Source organism: Eriocheir sinensis, chromosome 56 (genome assembly GCF_024679095.1).
Source record: "Eriocheir sinensis breed Jianghai 21 chromosome 56, ASM2467909v1, whole genome shotgun sequence".
NCBI classification, from domain to species: domain Eukaryota; kingdom Metazoa; phylum Arthropoda; class Malacostraca; order Decapoda; family Varunidae; genus Eriocheir; species Eriocheir sinensis.
Genome location: NC_066564.1, coordinates 1,276,692 through 1,288,756, shown reverse-complemented (window position 1 = coordinate 1,288,756; position 12,065 = coordinate 1,276,692). Strand labels below are relative to the sequence as shown.

Here is a 12,065-nt window from a genome sequence, read left to right as displayed (position 1 = left end):
CGTCACTCTCGAAGTTCATTGTTTTCTAAGACGTGAATCTCAAACTGCATTCCAATCGGTCTTTGTTAAGTTGCGCGGGAGTTGGAGGGAAGGAGACGGAGGGAGGGAGGGAGAGGAGGAAACGGCAGAGAGGCAGCGATCGTCGGTGGGTGAGGTGAGGTAAGGGTGGGAAGGCAGGAGGAAAGACAGGAGGGCGGAGTCGTCTACCTGCTCATAGGTGTTAAGGACAGCAGACGACGCAGCGTTACCAGATTATCGTACTCAGAACATGGTATTTTCCTGTTTCTGACCAATAACAAGTGCAGAAAAACCTCGATAATTAACCATCTGAACTCTAATTGTAAATGTATATCGTTATCAGTGTAGGCTCGACAGGTTTGGGCCTCAAGCAGACGAAAAAAAGCATTCCTAGTACGACAATCTGGTAATGCTGGACGACGGTCGAACCAGGACACCAGTTGATGCTTCCTCACTGCAAAGTTCCTCCTCCCTGCATGCGGGCGAGCAGTGATGGTACAGGATAGGGGTGTGTGGAGGGCCGTTAGGAAGCAAATAGTGGATAAATATACGAGTAAAGAGAGTTACTTGAGCGAGAGAAAGAGGGGGAGGAGGAGGAAGAAGAGGGAGAGGAGAGGAAACATATATAACAGGGAAAGGGAAGAGGAACATACGAGGGTGCAGGAAGTGAAGGAAAAGGAGGAAGAGGAAGAGGGGGAGGAGAGGAAACATGTGAGAAGGGAAAGGGAAGAGGAACATGAGAGAGCGCAGGAAGTGAAGGAAAGAAAGGAGGAAGAGGAATGCAAAGGAAAAGCAAACAGCAACAGACATCTTCGTCCTAACTAGGCTGTTTGTTGTAGCTACCATCTACTCTAATCTACGAGTCAGAAACGCAGGACAGGAAAGGTGAAGGAGGAGGAGGAAGAGGAGGAGGAGAAGAGCATTGGAGGTGAACATGGAAAAATAAGCAGCTAATCCACTATAGGACCCTGACGCGCTAACTGACCTTGGAATGTTGCCCGTTTTACCCTTTCAACGCTTCAATGGAGAGAGATTTAATGTGATTGTCATCTCGCATAGCTCTCATACTCACTCTGAAGCGCCTGTGTAGAATGTATGGATAAGCTTGTGTGGAAATATAGGTTGGTATTTTAAGACACTTTCGTTTCTCAAATCAGCTATTTCTAAACGTCAAAGAGGGGATCAGTCGGGTTCTAATGAGTGTTTCTTTAGGTTCACGGTACAGAGGAAGGGTCACACTACCACCAGGGTCATAAAACTACCCCTGGGAATTACCACAACTTCTACGAAAGCCTAGTTAAATATGTGTTTTTTGGGCGGCGAAATGTCTTGTAACATGGTCCATAAACTTAAGACACTGACTAAACAAAGCAAATCAAGCAAGTCATTTTGTAGTGGTGTGTTTGTCAAGGCTAACATTATTAATTTATCGCTTTATCAACACCGTGCGACGCGTTTTGATACCGATATGTCTGTTCCCTTGATAACCAACCCCTACAAGCTTTCTCTTCTTATATTCCCTCTACGCCACAGTACCTCATTTCCAAACCCGCTCCACGCCCGGTAACTCGACGCCTCTGTCACCTCAAACCTTACATAACCCGTCCAGCAGCAGTCTTGTTCCTGTCGTCTTGTCTTACCCGCTGTGCATCCAGACTTGCCCTCCTTGTACACGTAGAGGTCACAACGCCGTACACTATGCCTGTCTGTGTGTGTGTGTGTGTGTGTGTGTGTGTGTGTGTGTGTAAAATATAACTCAATCGACTCTAATTAGTAAGATTTGTCTCCGCGTCTCAGTGCTTTGTCCTCTCGTCACGGCTGCCTAGGGAGGTGTTGGCAGGCGGCGGGGAGGCGACGAGGACTTGGTCATGTCACTCACCACCCGAGCGGCCGAGTCAGACGAGCACTGATTACCAGGAGGTGCCGCCGAGGGGAATAATTCTGAGCAAGGGTTACTCACAGCCACTGGCATAACAAAGAGGGTTGCGACGGAGCCTCAAAAGCCCCTTGCCTAGTCATCTCACATACCCTGATTGGTTGATGATTGAGGTCTTCCTTTTCTACTATGTGTGTGTGTGTGTGTGTGTGTGTGTGTGTGTGTGTGTGTCCTGTTTACGGTTGGGATGCAAACTAAAGTGTTTTTTTTCTCTACAGGCCTGATGAGGAGAAGCACAGGACGGAGTTCGATATCTACCCCGACCTTGGTGTTCCTCTCCGCGTCAAGCTCAGAATGCAGATGAACGTCATGCTGGACCGTAACCAGCCTCTGGAGCGCGCCAGGCACTTCGACGTGGTGCTGCCGGTCTTCTGGTTCGAGGTGGGCGTGGACTCGCTGCCCGGGGACGTGGTGGGCTTGCTCAAACTCGCCCAGAATCTGCCGCCAGTCGTCAAAACAACCAGTGTCACTCTCTGCACAGCTCTCACGCTAATATTCTTGCTCCTCCTCCTTGCTCAGACAATAGCTACGTGGTGTGGCTGGGGCACCTCCAAGGCAATGAAGCGACCACTCACCCCAGAGGACCTCCCGCACCTCTCCCCCTGCCGCCCCATGAGCACCCAGTGGCAGTATGATGAACTCCACAAACCACCGAGGTGTGGGAATTCGTTCCATTCCACTCCCAGTGTCAAGAGCTCGACAACCCCCCAGCCACTTACCCCAGGCCTTGACATACCGATAATAGACAACCACACCTTGCTCCCTCCGTACAGGCCCCGTGGTGAGGGGGGCCATGAACCCCTGCCACAGCCTGAGGACGGCGAGTACAGCATCGACCAAGTGCCTCCACCTTACAGCCCAGGGCCACAGCAGCGCACATCTTCCACAGTGTCCGTAGAAATCCATACCACAGCCTCGGATGATGAGCTACAGGACCTTCCCAGTGGCTCCACAACAGCGAGGTCGCCAGTGGACACTTCGCCCGATCATGATTCAGCAGCGGACGGTGAAGTGACTGAGCCTGAATCTCCCACAGCTCCACTAGCAAGACTAGAGGAGGAGGAGACGTCAGATACTGAGGAGAATTCAGAGCCCTCGCCAGAGTACCCATCTGAGCCCCAAAGGTCGCCGGGAAGCCCTGCCCCCCTCGCCACCTCTAGTCCCCAGGGCTCAGTGGCTAACACGAGTAGGCGGAGTGAGATGCCGCCACCGCTTGAGTCAGACTTATGAGTGCGTGGCATTGAGACTCGTGCGGATGTGTTGTATTTATTGGATTGTCTTCCTGTGTTCACAATCTCAGTGAAGGCTAAACTCGTCTGCTAATATTTGCGGTCACTAGCAAGCTTGCAGTCCTTCAGTGATATGTAGTTTTCTGCTTTTTTACAGTTTTATACTGGAGAGAACACAGTACACGAAGGTTAAATTTGGTCTAACTGTTTGTATTGGGCTGGACAAAAGCACTATTCTCCCCCATACTTTAGTCATTTTTATCTATCAGTGTTGGTGTAATTTATAAGTTTTTAGCAATGAAACCAATGAAGAATTTAGGTAATTGCAACTGTGTTCAAATATGGGATCCAAGAATTCTTTTTAATAATTGCTAAAAAGGCTCAGGATTTTGACCATAAATAATTTATTTTGTCATGGAAACAGGCCATGATTTGAAGACGTACCTTATTCACTCCGGATTCCATAGACACCTTGTTTTTAATGGATTTTTACATCTCAGATTTTATCAGTAGGTGTTTATTAACTTTATTTATTTTGATAATTATTTTGAAAATATTTAAGATGAACTTTTGCAACTTTTTTTCCATAAACAAAGGATCATTGATCTTGTATTTGATGCTATAAAATCTGCGCTCACACTCTTATTTTTGCTTACGCGGTTAAAAAAGCAAACAAGCATTCAGGATCTGTATATTGAAATGTGCATAAAGCTTAAAGTTAGCTTCCTTGCTATAATCTGGCTTTTAACTTTGATGTATTTCATATATCAGAGAGTTAATTAAGGGAAGGCATTGCAATTAGTTATTATGTACTATTTATATTTTATTTAATTTATCTGAGGAATGTTATGTATGTTAGCACTCACTGTTTTGTTATCCTCTTTTTAGAGTAGTTACCTATCTAACTTTATTTCATTGGCAAAATGCATTTTTTCTTTTTGGTTAAATGAAGAATTACCACATACAAAAAAAAAGTAAAAAACACTTGTGCTTGATTGGAATTGCAAGGATTTTAAGATATATAAAAGTGCAAAAGAATGTGTGATTTTAAGATGCCTGTAAGTATAAAAATACCAGATGTAGCTGAGTAAGATTTACAGAGCATCATGTGATATATGGTAGTGTAATGAATCTATCCTATACCTGCTTGTATAGTTGCCAGTCATGTGTCTTTCAGTGCATTGTTGCAGTTATTTTATGTCCAAGCTTGTGACTAATGATACCTTTGTAAGAAGATAAGAAAGCTCTGTGTGTGTAGCATTGTGGTCCAGCCTCTGACAAGCATTCAGTCTTCTTGAATGTGCTTAGTAAGACTCATGAAGCTTGTGTGAAGGGAACTGTTGGCCTGACAGAAAAGCACTTGAGAGTATTTTGTCTCCTTATAAGTCATCTTCAGATAAGTTTGTTATCTTTATGTATTGATGACGTCATCTTCAAACACCTGAAAAAGAGTGTTGTTGACAGTCCTGATATGCCTTAGTGGACTCTCAACACAAGTGGATGGAATACACTCAATAATCTTCATGCTAAGTGCTCCAGATATAATGGAACTGTGAATACATATTGAAAAGTAGCTACAGTGATGGAACACATAAATCTTTTAAAGAAAAAATGAACTTATCTTTAGGAAAATTAATTTTACACATAACTGAGCAATGCATCGTGCATATATTCATTATTGTTGTTGTGTCTTCCAGACACAACAGTTTTTACTAGCATTGTAGCTCTTCTTTGCTTCATGAAATGAGAATCTTACCTTATCAAGTTTTTGTGTGTAATTTAGCTTTTGATATGTATCCAAATCTGTTGATAAAATATTTTAACATGAAAACCTAGTAAATTACATTGGAAAAATCAATAGGGATGAAATTTCCCTTTTAATAATGGAAAGACCGTATTATTTATTTTATCCATGATCGTTCTGGAGATGTGCTGCCAGCCTGGGTGAGACGAGGCTGTGGTAATGCAGAGCACTACATACAATAGGTTTTTGAAGCATATCTTTGCTAAGGATTTCATTTCCAATTTGTTTGGAATTTACATTGCAGTATTGTGGACTGTGGCTGTGAAATTCACTAGGTATGCATTGCCTCCTCCATCCACAGTTGTTCATCTTATCTTATTCATTAGCACTCTAATTTTAAGGACACTGTAAATAGTTTATACTGTTGTGAACAAGGCCCAGGAGACATAGTGATTATGATCTGTTGTGGCAGCCAGTAATCCTGTCAATGTATCTACAATAATGTTAGTTACCATGAGTGTATGTACACGACTAGGCAGCCAGAAATATTCTCAGCAAAGGCTAAATGCAGTGCTGCTGTATGTTTCCATTAAATTCAACCTTTCTCAAATTGTTATTAATATAAAGTGCTGCCTGGTTGATATCACTTCATTGCTTGTTCCTGATTTTGTTTTAAGTTTTCCTGTGAGCACCAGGCACTGGGCCCCACCGTGGATATTGCTTTTCTTGGACAATCAATGCCTACATTGATGGCTAATTCAGATTGTATTGTTGGTCAATCTGTGTACCTGAATGACTTTTTTCAGGTGCCAGTCCTCTCATTCCACTTATGCATTAAGAATAAAGCAGTGTGGGTAGTACTGTACTTCAGCAAAAGAGAGATTACGCTTAAGGTCGGTGCTGTCATGTGGATCAAGTTTATTGGTCAGTTGAATCTGCAGTGTTGAGAGGTGAAGTAATGTGCCATAACTGTCTCAATGCATCACCATGCCAAGGAATGTTATGATGTAATATATATATATATATATATATATATATATATATATATATATATATATATATATATATATATATATAGATATAAATATATATAAATATAGATATATATATATATATATATATATATATATATATATATATATATATATATATATATATATATATATATATATATATATATATATATATATATATATATATATATATATATATATATATATATATATATATATATATATATATATATATATATATCGCCACCATCATCACAAACCAACCAACTCTAAAAGTTTTGGAAGTGTAACTCTTCTGCTTCATCATAGTCTTGTATTCTTTTTAAGTCATGAGCTTTTTTTTTTATATTGATCACAGTAATGTAAAAATCTTTTTTCATATGTACTTCTTGTACTTTTACTTTCATTGGTGATTCCTATGTATAGGTTGTAATTCTTTGATTAACAAAGACTACATAAATATGACCTCTATGTCAAGACCACAGTGGTTAGGTGGCTCACTGGGTTTGGTGCTTGGCTCGTGACCAAGAGGCTGTGAGCTCATGGTGGCTCTTGTATACCTAGCCCAGGGAGATCCTTTAATCACTGTATACCATGGCCATCCAAGGGTTCTTTCAATGTAATTATCATAATGAATGTTGCAATATCCATAAATTATGTAACTTGGTTATTGAGAAAATTTTCAATGATAATCAGATATGCTTTGTCATGTGAGGTAACCTTTTAATCATAGAAATGTGAGTATGTTAAGTAGTATTTTCTTCACCCCCCTATATATATATATATATATATATATATATATATATATATATATATATATATATATATTTATATATATATATATATATATATATATATATATATATATATATAAAACCTAATGAAAATTGTTACTTGAAATTAGTGAATCTGATGAAAAGTAAAGAAAAAAATGCATACACTATTGTTCACGGTATAAAAGAAAGATTGGTTGTATTGTGGTAATGAAGAATAGTATTTTGAAATGAGCACGGAAGAATTTGTGATTAAAAACTGGAATGGGGGAATCAATTACTGAAGTTATGGATTCACATATAAGAGCATATTGGAATAACTTACAGCAATCAATTTGCTTAACTTAGATGGAATAATAAAATTAGGAGCCTCACTTATGTTATACAGACAACTAGCTAATTCTTAAAGGACTTAAATCTTATATAATATAAATAATATTGAATTTGAGAAAAAATGCAGCAGAGCTCAGACAAGGCCAGGAATGCTCAAGTCAGCACCACATGCAGCATGGCAGTCATGTGTCTATTCGATGGCCATCTCAAATAGTTGTAAGGTAATGTTGCCTCATAGTTAGTGAGCAATCACTTCTTGTTCCAAAATGCTACTTAAAAGCATCATTAAGTGTGGATGTCTTAGAAATATCCAGTTTATCAAATATATTTGTATGTAACAATCATAAGCTGCCTGTATAAAGTGCATTGTATGCTATCTGAATAACTTCATTGCCATGGATTTGTAATCCATGGCACAATGCTTGGTATGCCATCTCATCCTCCTGGCTTATTCAGCTTCACTTCTGAAATGATTTGTTAAGCAAGTAAATAAGCAATAAATGTTTTAATGCAACTGTTAAATACAAAATAACAATGTACTATTTATAAGAAAAAAACAAGAGAGGTTCTATTTTCAATCACTACTGCAGCAGTGCAGTATTATATATATAAATTGAAAATTCAACAAGCTTCACATATATTCAAGTTGCATTAATATGTATGATTGTATGTTACAGGAATTATCACAGATAAGGCAAGTGTTACAGGATAATGCTGTTTCTAGTGCATAGAATAATAGCAGCTTCAACCAAGGAACACATATCATATGAAACTAGATGCACGTAATGTGTGTGTCTAAAAAAAAATGCCTTCTTATCTGATGGGTCTTGATGTCCTCACAGTCGTGAGCAGATCAGATGATTACAATAAGTACCGCCATATAGTGTGGTTACTGTATATTTTATTATACTAGTGTTTCATCCCAGCAATGTAAATATTTTCTATACAAGTCGTTTTATTAGCCCATTTTCCTTCTCAAAGACATCATGCAGTATTTTAATGGGGCAAATTTATCAGCGTCAAGGAACTGCTGATCTACCGTATTGGATCCCCCGTGGCTGGGAGGCATGGGCAGCCACGGCACCCCAGAGGAAAGTTTGGCTCCAGAACAATGATGGAACGATGGGAAGTGCATATTACTTCTGGGAGGTATCTTATATTGGCTCCTTTAGCCATTTTTCTTCTAATCTGTAATATTTGTGCCTCACACCACTGATTGTCTTATGCCATGAATTTTAAAGCTAGAAACTTAGTTTGTTGCATTGTAATTTGCTGTCTTTTTATAGGTATTCAAATCCTTGGAGAACTAGTCCAACAGGCTGACAGTCATCCAAGCCATCATTATCCGGGGCTAGGGCTGCCACTAGTTTCAGGAGTGAGCTGGGAACAATTTTTCATCAAATAGCCTAATCAGAATAAATACACACGCCTTTGCAATGAATAACTATTAATATTATATTACAATAGTACTTAATGAAGAAATCCGATAAAAAAAACTGTTCAATATGGCCGGCTTGGTGGGAAGCTCATAGGACTGAGCTTTCCTGAAGAGAAAGAAAAATATGTCGTCTCGCTGAGGGCATCAAGGGTCATTTCAAGGCCAATGAGCTCTGACCCGCTTACCGAACCCTGAAGCTCCGCTCAAAGCTTCCCTTTCAGTTGAGCACTATCTTGAACAGCAGTCAGACATGGATGGGCAGAAAGCTCGTTGGATTGAGTACTTCGAGTAGCTGGAGGGCGGACCCTCTGAGCGGGCAGCTCAAAACCGCCGTTTAGTAGTGGATTTTGGTCCACCTATTAAGGAAAGCCCACCCTCTCTTGACGAGGCTGTACCAAGTGCCAAGTGAAGATGTGCCGGTCTGCAGGATGTTACCACTTCACTTTTGTACATTGCGCGTGCTGGCAGAACTGTGAGTGAAGATGTGCCGGTCTGCAGGATGTTTCCACTTCACTTTTGTACATTGCGCGTGCTGGCAGAACTGTGAGTGAAGATGTGCCGGTCTGCAGGATGTTACCACTTCACTTTTGTACATTGTGCGTGCTGGCAGAACTGTGAGTGAAGATGTGCCGGTCTGCAGGATGTTACCACTTCACTTTTGTACATTGCGCGTGCTGGCAGAACTGTGAGTGAAGATGTGCCGGTCTGCAGGATGTTTGCACTTCACTTTTGTACATTGCGCGTGCTGGCAGAACTGTGAGTGAAGATGTGCCGGTCTGAAGGATGTTTCCACTTCACTTTTGTACATTGCGCGTGCTGGCAGAACTGTGAGTGAAGATGTGCCGGTCTGAAGGATGTTTCCACTTCACTTTTGTACATTGCGCGTGCTGGCAGAACTGTGAGTGAAGATGTGCCGGTCTGAAGGATGTGGGCCACAGTCTCCAGAGCCCAGTCCCCAGTCCAACCTCCATAGGGCAGAACGTAAACATTGCACTGCGGCCAAGACCAAGACCAAGGCGGGACGTAAACACTGCCCTGCCAGTCACCGCCCCGCCCCGCCCCGCCCACACGCCCCACGGCCCCCACTGCCCACGGTGTCCCACGCTGCCTGACGCCCCGGACCACCATTGCCGTCACTGCCCACGCCTCCACTCCATCCACCGCGCAGGAAAGGTAGTGTCGCGGAAGTCGGTAACCACACCCCAGTCTTGATACTTGCATTGGTTTAAAGATGGCAACTTCTTATTTCGCCTACGTGTTATTGCCTTCATATATTATTTCGTCCACACTATGGAGTCCTTAGCGCATATATTTCGCTCACACTAAGGAGTCTTTTTGAACATTTGTCATTTTGTCCACACTGGAGTCTTTGAACATTTGTCATTTTGCCCACACTGGAGTCTTTTTGAACATTTGTCATTTTGCCCACACTGGAGTCTTTGAACATTTGTCATTTTACCCACACTGGAGTCTTTGAACATTGTCATTTTGCCCACACTGGAGTCTTTTTGAACATTTGTCATTTTGGCCCATCAGTCATTTTGCCCACACTTTAGAGTCCTTTCACCCACATATCATATCACCCGCACTAAGTTCTTTTGTCCAATGTAATTTTTTCCACATAGAAAATCATATTTGTCATGCTTCAGCCATAATGTAAAGCAAACAAATATGCTGTCAGGATAACTGTATTGTCATGAGAGACAGTTTGACACTTACCCAAAATTGAAAACAAACAAATACACTGCTCGGTGTTTACAATTTGACACAAGCTGTATGAAGGATGTTTACTAAGTCAAGTTGTGTCATTCATGTGCCTTATAATTAAATTTTTTGAATTACAATTTTTCAATAATTTATTACTTTTATTTCTTGCATTTTATAGGTTTTGATATTAATACACTTACAGAGAAGTGGAAATGTTGGAATTTAAGGCAATTGTCCTTCAGGGGCCTAGTAATAGTTGAGGATGATTATGGATTATGGAAATAAGTCCAACTAATCTTGTCATCCTCAAAATTCCATCTGTACATCTGCATATGGTAGTATAGTATTTAATAGCAAGCTTCCTAATCTATTACTCAATTAGTCTATTATGCTTCCCTAACCCTCCTTAACATTCACTGACCAACATTAGAAGACCTAATGGGCAGTGATTCCCTCAGCCCTGTCATTGCCGTCCAAGTCCTCAAGCAAACAACAACTGTATTACATAAGTCTGGGCAGCCCTGCAGGATCCAACCCCAACTCCAGAGGTACATATTAATTTTACCAACAGTTTTTAGTAACCTGCATCTTTGGGTTTCTTGAGGTATTTTTTTCATGGCGTTTCCAGCCCTCTAAAGCACTGAGTAAAAAGAAACTGTGAGAGATGAGATTCTTGGCTGTTTGCTAGAGTAGGTAGAGTAGTGCTTTTTGTATGTATTATGTACCTTTAGCTGAGCATGCAGACCCTTTTGTGAGGCTCTGTCATCATCTGTAAATGTTTGACCAACTTGTGACTGACATACATACATACCGTACTCATCTAACATATCTTGTTTCCCTTGTATATATCAATGATTACTACTGTGCTGTTTTTAGAAAATAATGCAAATTTGAACCAATTCTTTTCTATGCCTATGTTTTGAATTCTTCATAAAAGAATTATGCTTTGAATATGAGGAAAGCACTTTAAAACCTTATTCTTTACAGGTACTCTGTCAGGCAGCAAGAATCTTGATACTCTTCTCCATCAGGTGGATCATCACAGCACAATGGCAGACAACAGGAGACCCGTTGGTGTCAACTTTGAAAAGATTTTGCAGAGTCTGCAAGGTAATTTATTTCATCATTCACATAATTTATTCAACTGATCTTACTGTATTACTCTTTTGTAGTGCAGCAATGCAGGGTTGGAGTAATTACACTTAAAAGAAATATTTACAATTGCAATTACTTTCAGAAACTTTGAATTACAATTATACATAATGACATTGGAAATAGCAATTACATTACAATTACAATTACTTCAAAACAAATACAATTACAATTACATAATGAACATCACCTGTATGCTACATATCATCACTTCACAGTTACATGTCTCACCTTAAGAAGAAGCATAGTGTGTAAGCAGCCAGCGTAATTGCAGGAGTAGGACTGAAGTCACTGAACCTCACTGTAGGAAGGTTTTGGAGGAAGTGAACTGAATTACGTCGAAGGGGGCAGAAGCAGTAAAAGATTGTCTGTTTCTCGTTTAATACACATTTGCTACAGGACGCGGTCAGGAACTGGACGTGCCCACCACGCGTGCTACTGCTTCTAGTGGTGGAGCGGCCTCCTCCAACTTCCTGATTGTCACCAGCAAATTTAAGTCTTAACAGCAATCCATCACTCCTAATGGAGCTCGACCAGTACCAGTTCCATTTTATAATTACAATTAAATTACAAATTACCTCACTCTTTAACTAATTACAATAACTTACTATAATTGGATTTTTAATTACAATTACAATAATACTGTAATTAATTACATTTCAGTTAAATTAAAATTACAATTACTCCAATCCTGCAGGCTGAGCCATGTAATGGACTTTAAG

The 12,065-nt window shown here is 40.4% G+C and overlaps 2 protein-coding genes and 1 long non-coding RNA gene across 11 annotated transcripts in view; 2 read left to right on the top strand and 1 right to left on the bottom strand.

The window, feature by feature from the left end:
• The window catches only part of LOC126984153 (uncharacterized), a 46,353-nt gene extending 44,187 nt beyond the window's left edge, over positions 1 to 2,166 (bottom strand). Inside the window, exon 1 of the long non-coding RNA XR_007736450.1 lies at positions 1 to 2,166. This exon is cut by the window's left edge and continues 2,221 nt beyond it. This is a non-coding gene — a long non-coding RNA (uncharacterized LOC126984153).
• The window catches only part of LOC126984151 (scavenger receptor class B member 1-like), a 43,960-nt gene extending 39,177 nt beyond the window's left edge, over positions 1 to 4,783 (top strand). For both annotated transcript variants that reach the window (XM_050837542.1, XM_050837541.1), the window contains exon 2: positions 2,173 to 4,783. In XM_050837542.1, coding sequence (XP_050693499.1) covers positions 2,173 to 3,184 — 1,012 coding nt within the window. In that variant the 3' untranslated portion in view covers positions 3,185 to 4,783. The remainder of the gene's footprint in view (positions 1 to 2,172) is intronic.
• A 3,863-nt stretch (positions 4,784 to 8,646) lies between these two features.
• LOC126984150 (FYVE and coiled-coil domain-containing protein 1-like) overlaps positions 8,647 to 12,065 on the top strand; it is a 46,325-nt gene continuing 42,906 nt past the window's right edge. For 4 of the 8 annotated variants that reach the window (XM_050837540.1, XM_050837535.1, XM_050837533.1 and 1 more), the window contains exons 1-3: positions 9,511 to 9,657; positions 10,650 to 10,739; positions 11,179 to 11,301. In XM_050837540.1, the coding sequence (XP_050693497.1) occupies positions 11,241 to 11,301 (61 nt within the window). In that variant the 5' untranslated portion in view covers positions 9,511 to 9,657; positions 10,650 to 10,739; positions 11,179 to 11,240. Of the gene's footprint in view, positions 9,658 to 10,621; positions 10,740 to 11,178; positions 11,302 to 12,065 lie in introns of all 8 variants that reach the window. The other 4 variants (XM_050837534.1, XM_050837532.1, XM_050837530.1 and 1 more) reach the window with 4 other exon arrangements.